An 11,388-nucleotide genomic window follows, 5' to 3' on the forward strand; every position below is an offset into this window, starting at 1 on the left:
TGTCTTTTATTTTCTGTCTTTACTCATTTCTTGCTTTTTGTTGTTTCTTCTTTCGCTGCTCATTGCATTTTTCCCATGTTTTTGGAAAAAATCAATCCAAATTGCTGAAGTTTCAAAGGGTTAACTGATGAAAGACCAGCCATTTCCCAGGATTAATCAAATGGGACATTATTTAAGGTTCCTACGGTGTAAGGTGAGTTGGATTTAAAACTTTTTCAATGCCACTCTCAATGAAATAAGACATATTGACAATAACCAAAATTAAAGGGAAAAAAATGTGAACTGACATCAAAAACATTGGGACAAGTTTGCCCAAATGTTTACGGCAACATAAAACATGACATCTAGAGTGGAACACTTGAAAAATAACAAACATATTATATTAACATAAAAGTTTCTCCTTGGTTTGCCTTTAATGACATTTGTGAGATGCGTTCAGTAAATTATTAGAGATTTATTTTGAGATTTTACAATGCAATATTGGATTGCATTAGATTTTATAGATAAAGCTAATAAAGCAGGCCCTGCATGCATAAAACTCCATAAAACTTACCTCAGATTATCAGCTTCCTCTGTCTTGTTTTCACTGAGCTCTGCAAGTTTTAAAATAGACGGCTGAGCGTCCGTCTTCACCAGAACTTGCCCGTCTGTAGTGACCCGCTTCAGACGGGGGTTGTTCCCGTCCTCCCTGAAGCCTTTTGCAAACGGATTGTGATTAATTTTCAGCTGCGTGATCCGAAAGTTCTGGTAAGTCGTCACAGCCATGAATTCAGTTTGTGGAAAAGTGAAGGTCATGCACTCTGGTCCCACCACCACAGGCTGGTCAGGTGTGGGTGCGACCCCATCTGGGACAGGTATCACATGTAGTCTAGGAATGTAGCGATGCATGGAGTTCAGGGTTATATGACCATCCTGGTCTTGGACATTATTGGTCAGTTTGAGCTTGTAAAAGGACACCAAGCTACCCATCCAGTCTGAGCCTCGGCAGGGGGAGTAATGGTGGGAGAATGCCCGGATCAGACCCTGGGCCTGGTGCTCTGCTCGTCCACTGACCTCCCATTTAGTCGTGCTCCAGCGGTACCTGTACTGGTCTGACGGAACAATGGAAAGGACCAGACTGTACTGCCGCTCAGGATCTAGGCCAGCCAGGCGATACCTGCAGTACGGGAACATGCGGCGGCCCTGTTTAGTGAGAATCATCTCAGTTCCACAGCTGTTAAACTGCTTCCACACACTGTTATTCTCCAGAGTGACACTCACACCTTTGAAGGTCAACACAGCAGGAAAAGCGTTTTCCGGGTTTGGACCACCAAACGTTTTAGATGGCAACCCAGATAACGACGGTAGTGATTCTGATATGTTGACAAGGCTTGTCCCCGTGCATGTTAGAGAGTCTGATGCTGATGTGATGTGTGAGGTAGCTGGGCTTGTTTCAACACTCCCTTCAAAGGCCGTAGGTGACGCTGCAGCAGGCTTGGCTGGGCTGGCTTCAGCAGGTGAGGAGAGAGCTGAGCTACAGTCATTACTTGCCATGGAGACGGCTTTGTTCTCAATCTCCGTCTCGCTGGGGATGTTAGGTCTCGTAGTGGTTGGTTCAGGAGGAGAAGAAGGGACAGCAGTGGGAGGAACTGAGGAGGGGACATTAGTCGAGCTCCCCTCCTCAGCCTCCAGTGCATGGGGGTCCTCCATTGATGTGAGATTGGAGTCTGTCGTAGGCATCACCAGTTGCTGTGGCTGTCACACTTCATTTGATACCTGACAGAAAATGACATAATAATGTTAACTATATAACACAGCATAAATACAATATGCATTCAGAGCTAATTACCTAAACATAAGTCAGCCCCTCCTGGATGTTGTAACTGCCAACAATCCGTGTAAATTAAAGCAGCCCCCATGAATTCTGTGCAACCTTGCGATGTTGACCAATCATCATAGTTTCCCTTGAGTTTCCCCAATTATAGCAGTCCCCCACAGCAGACTCCCCTCCTTTTTTGTGGCTGTGCAGACACAGACATGCCTGACATGAATGTGTCACAATTACCAAAAACAAATTACAGCTAAAGACTGAGCGAAGCAAATTCCAAAATGTTCTGCACAAAAGCAGGGATAATCTGTTCTGCACCACATGTCATGAAACTACACCCATTAACAAACTTTTCTATCACAAAACGCACCTGAAGAGTTTCTGAAACATGTTGACAACAGACAAGACAAATCACAAAAACAGAAGCTTTTACATCTGGATCTACTGCACATGCTGACAGAATCAAGTTAGATTAAATAAACATAGTTAGAGGCAAGGGAACAGAGCTGACTCGCCTTTGACCCCCCACAAAAGGTAGTGACAGCGCCAAAACAGTGTCTGTATCAACAGGACAGTCTGCAGGGCGGGATCATAGCCGATGACGTGTTATGTGTGCGACCCACTGTGGGAGATTTAAAAAGTAGCTACTAGCAATTAGCAGCTAACTCATATAAGAACAGCAGCCATAAATGTCCACAAATTGGGAAAACAATGAGGTCCGGGAGCTCCTTACCCTCTGTGCAGAGGATGAGATCAACCACCATATAACAGAGCAGTATATGATGGTTATTGACACGTTAAGGCCATTGTTATTGTTTAGAAAGCGCTTATATGTCACATTAGAGGCCGACGCTGATGTGTTACATCATGGCATAAAGAATGGGCTTAGTAGCGGCCCTATAACTCGACCTCTGTGAAAAAAGGGCTAAAAGCAATTACAGGTGATCCAAGCAGATGAAACAAAAACAGCTATCATTTACTAGAACATTTAGCCATACGCTACCATTACGACACTGAAAATATATATTTTCAGATAATCTTGGCACAAACACTTCATAGAGACACTGACTGCTGGCACACATGCTGGATATACTGGATGCTGATTATAAACATGGTCTAAATGTAAAGTGCAACATGTGAAATGAAATGAAGAAATAATACGACTACAGTCAACGGATCAAAGCCTTGTTTTCATATCATACAAAATTAAAGCACATTCAGCCGTTGGTTTCTCATGTTGCTGGTTGTGTGAATGTTTTGTGAGCCATAGAGCACCCAGGCCAAATTTCAAGATATCTGATCTGCATGATTCATAGAACAGCTCATCGTGTCCGACAGGAATTCAAATAGGAATCAAACCACTGCTTCAAACCAGAGCAATTTTAGGATAGGTTGTGCACTCCTGGGAAATGAATTAGCTGCTGATGGGGACATTATAATGCATTTACAACCGTGGGCCACATGTGGCACTTTGATGAGCTGCTGGTGACTTGTTTCACTGTGTCAAAGAGATACTTCAACGATTTTAAACCAGGTTTGTATTAAAACAACGTGGGTAGGATGTGTAAACTGCTAAACCTCCCTCCATCCTCCCAGCGCACACATCTCCCTGCTCATTTGCCAGTGAAAATCCATCGGATGACGCATTATAAACCAAGATTCTGTTGCTGCATTGTCTAATTCGGAAATGTTTTCAGATTCATATTTTAGTGTACTGTTTGGCTTTATTACAAAGGTCTTTGACAAGGAAGTGGGCGCCGTGGGGATTTATTAGAATGGAACCAAATGGAATATAATATAATAAGTGTGTTTTCTTTGGTGTATAATACCCCAAAAATAAGAATCATTGTGTGTTCATTGACTTAGAATCAGCTGTTTATATCTACATAGGGAGCAGGTCTTTGTCTATAGAGATTGCCAAGTTGCACCACGTTGTTTTCAGTGGTTTAAATCATCAAATCCATTTGTTGTGGAGAGGAGGAGACCTCTGCGGATACTTTGGCTCCCCGTAAAAATGTCTGGATCTTAAATTATCAGAGAAAATATCTGTTATAAGCACTGGTTAAAGCTCGACTAAGTCATGTAATTGGACTACTGTCCTTGTCCCAGTATACAAGCACAGGAGAGGAATTGATTTATTGACCCAAGTGTGTCCAACTCTTCTACAATAGGTGCCGATATGCCCCCTTTCAGTTTGTTAATACTGGACCTTTTTCCGGCTGATCTGTTACGTCACAGACCAAACAATCGACAAACAAGTTAGCTACTGTTAGCTAGCAGCTAACTGGTACCATGGTGAACAACTTTACAGCTCTGTACATTTGGTCCGTCCAAAAAGTCACAGCTCTGGATGTAGATTTCGCCATGTTGTTACCGGCTTCTTTTTTTCATTACGCATTTAATGCTAATCGAGCTCTGGGTCAATGCCCGGGGTGGGAACTGTGGAGTGTGCACAGCGCCTCAGCCAGTTTGGGTCTGACTGACTGTATACATGCAGGAGGAATGTGACTAGCAATCTTATTATCTGGTTGTGTTAGTCCGACTTTGAGAAATTCGATTTAGTACGATGCCAGTCAGGCTAACATGTTTACGTGTACTTTAAAAATCCGGTTTTAGATGGACCAACACAATAAATTGATTTTCTCTGATGTCATGTAACACAGTGACTGTTCCTTTAAGGACGTGTCAAACATATATTCATTAACCATATCTAACACTCCAAGTAATAACAAGCCTGCTTTCTTACTGAGCGTGTGCAAGTGTGGCTTCACATTAAGAAGAGGATGATTTAGTTGTGATGATGTTGCATAGACCTTGATTTGCAACAACAGAATAAAAAACACAACATGCAACCAGCTGATGTTACATACCCTCATTTACACATAAGACCACAGAATTAAACATGTTAAATGAAACCACAAATACCCAGACACCAGGTGGAAAACAAGCTATAGGACATAAGAAAATAAACAATAAAGACAATAAAAACAAACAATAAAATGCCAAAATCAATATGTCTCCGTATCTCTGGCTTGCATCCCTCAAAATGACACGTGATAAATATTATAAAAGCATAATCAAATGGCACGAAGGTGGTAACGTCTGAGTATTTTTAGTGTAATATGTCATTTCTATTTGCAATGAAAAGTGGACTTTGGTCCCGTTTATACGACAACGGTTTCAACTGAAAACGGTAAACTTTAGTTTGCGATGGTTTACACGACAGCGGCGTTTTCGGTGTCTGAAAATGCAACATTTTGAAAACAGGTTCCAGAGTGCAGTTTTTTGGAAACGGCAGCGTCTCCGTTGTCATGTAAATGCAATATGCAACGCTAATGAAGTCATCTCCGTCGCTGACAGAGAACAAGCTCATAATGAAGATAATGAGGAATACTAACCAGGAGAAATTTCAGCATAACATCACCCAGCTGAGGACACGGCTAACATGCTCGGACAGGCCTGGATTTTATGGATAAGAAACATTAAAAGCCTACATTTCATTAAACATTTAAGCTTTTGCAGCAGTAATTAAAATAACAGAACAAGCTAATAACGTAACGGATGCAGATAATTCAGCTCCCGGTAAAAACCTCCGCTGAAGGAATTTTAACCAGGAGAAATCAGAGCTGGTTGCAGTCTGCAATCTTCACCGCTAGATGTCACTAAATCCCCTATATTTTACAAACTGTTCCTTTAAGGACGTGCAAAAACATATATTTATTAACTATATCTAACTAAATAATATAATAAGCCTACTAAGATGAGACCACAGAATAAAACCTGTTAAATTAAATCTAGACCAGAGTTTAAAACCACAAAGACACCAGGTGAGAAACAGCTAAGAATTAATAAAACAAATAATAAAACACCAAAACCAGTATGTCTACATATCTCTGGCTTGCATCCCTTGCAACAACCACGTGACTAATATTACAAATGGCACAAGGTGGTAACTTCTTAGTATTTTTTTTTTAGTTTAATATATAATTTCTGTTCACAGTGTGAGAGAAGTGGACTTTAGACCTCTCTGGTGTGACTGACCAATAGCCTGCCAGCTGAGGACATGGCTGACACGCTCAGAGAGGCCTGATTTATGTTTAACACACATTAAAAACACTCATTTAATTAAACGTTTCTACCTTTGCAGCGCTAATTAAATCATGTCCGTCGACGGCAGACACCGAGCTCATACAGTAACCTGTGTTCCTGTTGTCCTGCCCTCTCTGGGTCAGTTCACGGATCACACAGATGCTGTTAGTCTAAAGGTGTTAACCGGTCACACGGCTGCATCAAATGAATGATCCCCGGTGTGTTTACCGCTCAAACTCCAAACTGCCCTCCGCGCGAGTGTTTTAAAACTCAAAATAAAAAGCAACGCGGAGGATTTAAGTAGTTTGACAACAGCTCTGTCCTCCTCACACACCGCAGCGAGGAAGGCCGCCCCGCTCCTCCACTCGCAGAGTTGGAAAAGTTGCAGGTTTCACTGTCGCCTCACCTTCTCGACGTCGGTTAAATCCCTCGTGGCCCCACGGTGACCGCGTTCACGGCGGAAACTCCAACTGTTGCGCGTCGTCGTCGCCGTTAAAAGACGCGGCCTCGGTGAATCCCTCGAACATAAACACACACTGGCAAATGGAGGCCGAGAGCCACGCCAGTGTGCTCGCATCGACCGACCCGAGCGTGCACGACAGGGAAGCCAAAGCGCATGCACAACATCACCCCCCTTCAATGGCGCGTGATTCCCGGGCCGCCAGCGCGAGAGAAGCGGGAGTCCTCCACCACCAACACCAACACCATCCCTCCTCTCTCTCTTTTTTAACGCTTGTTCCCACCTCGAGCTCTGTCCGCGCGCCGGTCAACTCTCAGCAAGTTTGCACGAGGATGTTTCGGACGTGTTACTCCTCACGTGAGAGTACGTACCCGACACTTTGTCCTCCTTCCTCCTTATTCCCTTCACTTCTTCCACCTTTTCTCCACCGCATTCACATTCTCACCCTCACACACACACATAAACACACACACACACACTCTCCTCTCTGCCCCTCGCGCTCACACACACATACACACACATCCGTGCTCTCGGGCTGTGACGTAAGACCATGGCGATAGAGCTCCAGGAGCCAATGCGCACGCTCCCTGCAGGACTTTACCGGCCAGTTGTTTCATCATGGTGTCAGTGGTGTGGGGATTTGACCCAAACACACCCCGAGGAAAAATAAATAAATAATAAAAACTTATTTTACAGCACGGAACAATACACGTTTACTTGTTTACACCCCTCGCGACACTGTCAACATTTACCTGCACAGTCTGAACCTATAACCTCGTATTTATGTTTACAGCTGCAGAAAGACGCCGCAAAACAACGTCGGCTGGCTTTGTTTCTCCAAAAAAAATGGCGGCCAACACGAAATATAATAATGTGCAAATTAATCTAATTAATTGCTTGCCCTGTTAATAAATAACCCCGAGCAAACCAACGCTGTATAATCTTTATTTTCTTAATTTTGTGGTCTTTCTGGACTCAACTTTTCAAAATAAATGAACGCCATCACCTATAAACTTGTGAGATATTCAACATCCGGCCACCAAAACCTGCTGCTGGCTACAGAATAAGTCAAACAAATATGGACACTGACTGCAGCCAGCATTTAAAGTCGACTTAAATGCGTTAATAAATTATATCTATTGTAAAGTAAAACAACAAATGCAGCAGAAGGCAGACGGCTCCCATGTCCACCTCTGCTCTGAGTCAATGGCGAGGGCAGGAGGGGGGTTGGGCCGCCTCCAATGGCTCCCTGCTCCAAGTAAAAATATCTTTAAAAATAAATAAATAAATGCATAAATATATCGTGCATGCATCACAACTCTTAGCCTTTGTTTGCTTGTGCTTAACTCCAAATACAGTTGCAGCTGACTAAGTGAAGTATCATCATCTAAGCTGTTTGTGTTTATTTGTTGTGTAATAATGAAACACAACAAATGACACAACTCCCCTTCAAAGATTACACGCCACACTATCGGTTTATAATTCAGCCTGCACACGTATAAACACTGGATTATGACAGCGTGAGGACTAATGTGTGATCACAGCAGCAGGGCGGGGTTTAACCAGGACGAGGAAGTGGGAAAGAAGCTCCATGAACCCATCTTTGTGCTGCACGTGGGGATCTCGTGGCGATGTGCTGCAGTCTGTCACCATGTGCAGTTAGTCCTAAAAATCTGTGCACGTGTGCCTCGATGAATTATAGATAAAATATATTTAGGATAATTGGTAGTGAGTGATAAGGCTGCACATGTAGTTAACACGTTTCATATTAAGATAGATGCACAATAAATCTGCACAAAGCAACACCTGCCATAAAAATATGATATTGAAATAATATATCCATTGTTATTTTTCCACTTTCTCCAGTAATAGGAAATATGTCTACTGATAAAGGGACATTTTTGTTTTGTATTAAGCATTAATGTAGGATTATTTATTTATTTACAATATTTACAACAATACACAACAAAATAGGGCAGACTGTGGAACAAGACACTGTGAATGGAGAAGCAATAAACCTTCTGAAAAGGGCAACAGACATAAAATAATTAATAAAAATAAAAATATCCAGTTACTGTTGAACTTGAATATTAGATTTGAAATGTTTGATGAACAGGTAGAAAAAAATTCTAACACCGGGCTTGACTTGACTTGACTTAACATAATTTTGTTAAGTCTAAAAATCCAAAAAATGTCAGGTATTTTTTTATTAGACCATATTGACTTTTAAAGTAATCATCGCTGTATTAAAACCACACTCTGGGCTGTTGCTCTCATCTTGTGATGCTGCATATAGACAGTGTTGGGGAGGTTACTTTTTAAATGTAATAGAGTTTCTCTGTTAGAAATATAAAAAGTGATGTAACTATTTTAATTACTACGTCTAAGTCATGTAACTTTTTTACATTTGATTACGTTTTTGATTATTTTTAAAAAGTGCTTTAAAGTGAGCAACAAAGCTGTAAAGTGTCTGCAAACAGGCTATACCAAAAGACGACTTCCCTGCACTGCAACAAGATGCCAGGCAACACACTGAATGTTTTATTTTATTATTTACTATGTTTTACTCTTTTTACAGAATAGAATGGAGAATGGATGTCTTTGTAATCACCAACATTTTGATTAGTAACTGTTATGTAGTTACACATTTTCTAAGTAACTGTAACTGATTATAATGACATTTATTTTATAATTTAATTAAGTGTAACTAGTTATTCCTCAACACTGGTTGTAGATTGTGCCAACTGTCAGTGTTGGGGTGTAGCGAACTGCATGGAATTAGTTATGTAATTTACATTTTGCTGGTACTTCAACTATATTCATATTTATAGTGATTCAAGTATTTTAAAAAAAATTGCATTTTTTTTGAGTAGTTACCTACTGAAACTACAAACAATTTTGGGCTATAAATGAAAAGAAATTATTTTTTATTTTTAGTTTACCGTTGCTCCTTCACTGTAGTTGAACCCCTTTATCCACAGTTAGTTATGAGCATTGATTATTTAGCCTGTTGACAAATGTTCAGAGAGGTTGTTGCATGTTTTTAGAAGTTACCTGGCAAACTGAGTCAAGGGTGTAAGTTTTGTTTCAACACTGGGGCGGGGGCATATATGAATCGTAAAGTCTGTGGACAATTTTGAGCCTCAAACACTTAATTTTTCACCACCAGTTTGTGCCTTTGCTGCAGCAGTTCATGGTGTAAATGTCTTTAATTTTGTTACTTTCAAGGCTTTTAACCAAAACCAAGAAGCACGACTACATCACACCAGTTTCAGCCACTTTATATCTGCTCCTTGTTTGTTTTAGGATCGACTTTAAAATCTTATTCATTACTTTTAAAGCTCTTCATGGCCATGGTTAGTCCCTTATGAACATCTGCGTAGTCTGAGATCCTCGGGCAGAGGTCTTCTGCTTGTCCCACAGTCCAGACTGAAGACCAAAGGGGACAGAGCTTTGGCCACCAGGATCTCAAGGCTCTAGAACGACCTGCCTGAGGATATTAGGTTGTCTGAGTGACTGGCTTCATTTAAGTCTCTCCTAAAAACATACTTCTATCAGAAAACAAATCCTGACTTTATCTGAGCTGTCGGTCTATTTTATTACTATCTCATTGATTTTAATGTTCATTTATTATCTCAATTTTAGTTTGGCCTTCCTTATTTTATCTTTTACTAGATGACATTTTATTTGTTTTACTCTTCTTGTGTTTTAATTGTGTTTAGTTTTATTGTGCAGCAGTTTGTAATTGTGTCTTGAAAGGTGCTTTATACATAAAGTTTATTATTTCATTTCTGAGTACCTGTAGTAAACCAAACCAGATCTCTCCTTCAGGTAGCTTATGTGCAACTTTCAGTGTGAAGTAATCGTCAGCTTGTAAAGTAGTTTCCCCACCACTGCAAACTGTTTTAAATATCTGCAGAACACATAAAGAGTCCAGTGTGTAAGACCTATTTAATAAGTGTGTCTTTGTTATTTAACTACCATAACAAACAATACAGTGAGTGCTGCCAGCTACCAAATTGTGATGTCACTAATGTAAAATCGGCAGTGGCAGCACAGACAAAGAGTAGTCCACAGACTCTGTATGGCCTTTGTGAGCTTCTGTCGCAACTGTCAAACCACATTTAAAATTACCATGAACAGGCATAATATTTAAGCTATCATCACCGGGGTAAAACTTAATAAGGGGCTGCTTTTGAGTTCAGACTGTGGACATGATATGTGGTTTAAGAGTGATCCGTATTTCTCAGGATTATATTTAAGGCCTGATTTAAAGGTTAAGACAGGAGACAATAATGAGCAAGTCTGAACAGTGCAGCCTCAGAGACACTCCTGCCCCAATCCATCCATGACACAAAATGCCCCAGAGTGTCAAAATGACATTAAAACTTTATCTTCACTTGACACAAAAACTCCTTCCCTGTGAGCCTGACATAATTTTTTCATGTTAAGTCAACAATTTTTGAGTTAATTTGACTTACATTTATGGAGCCGATTTCACCTAATTAGTTTAAAGCCAATAAACAACACTATCATTGTGCACTGAACATATTGTGGTGTCGGGGCTAAATGGATGGAGTTTCCCAGCATGCCGTGAGACGATATGTTTAAAAGAAAACTGTGTTTAAATGTGCTCTAATTCACTCACGTTACCCACTAAGCAGTGATTAATGTTTATGTATTCCACAATAGTTCTAATGGGTCACATTTAATTTTGTAAAGGACATTTTACACCATGTGTTAAGACGATGTTTGACGATCTGCTTATCCGGGGCCAGGTCACAGGGGCAGCAGGCCAAGCAAAGCACCCCAGACGTCCCTCTCTCCAGCAACACTTTCTAGCTTCTCCTGAGGGATCCCAAGGCGTTCCCAGGCCAGATGAGATGTGTAATCCCTCCAGTGTGTTCTGGGTCTTCCCCCGGAGCCTCCTACCAGTGGGACGAGCACATAACACCTCTAACAGGAGGCGCCCAGGAGGATCCTGATCAGATGCCTGAACCACCTCAACTGTACCCTGGAAATCCAGAGTTCT

The 11,388-nt window shown here is 41.2% G+C and overlaps 1 protein-coding gene across 5 annotated transcripts in view; it reads right to left on the reverse strand.

Moving 5' to 3' along the window:
- magl (MAX dimerization protein MGA-like) overlaps positions 1–6,875 on the reverse strand; it is a 30,819-nt gene extending 23,944 nt beyond the window's left edge. For 2 of the 5 annotated variants that reach the window (XM_050058215.1, XM_050058211.1), the window contains exons 1-2: positions 6,728–6,875; positions 554–1,755 (exon numbers count right to left, since the gene is read on the reverse strand). In XM_050058215.1, the coding sequence (XP_049914172.1) occupies positions 554–1,719 (1,166 nt within the window). In that variant the 5' untranslated portion in view covers positions 1,720–1,755; positions 6,728–6,875. Of the gene's footprint in view, positions 1–553; positions 1,756–1,828; positions 1,945–6,302; positions 6,615–6,639 lie in introns of those variants that run through there. The other 3 variants (XM_050058213.1, XM_050058212.1, XM_050058214.1) reach the window with 3 other exon arrangements.
- Positions 6,876–11,388: the final 4,513 nt, after the last annotated feature.

Source organism: Epinephelus moara, chromosome 12, assembly GCF_006386435.1.
Source record: "Epinephelus moara isolate mb chromosome 12, YSFRI_EMoa_1.0, whole genome shotgun sequence".
Taxonomy (NCBI): Eukaryota; Metazoa; Chordata; class Actinopteri; order Perciformes; family Serranidae; genus Epinephelus; species Epinephelus moara.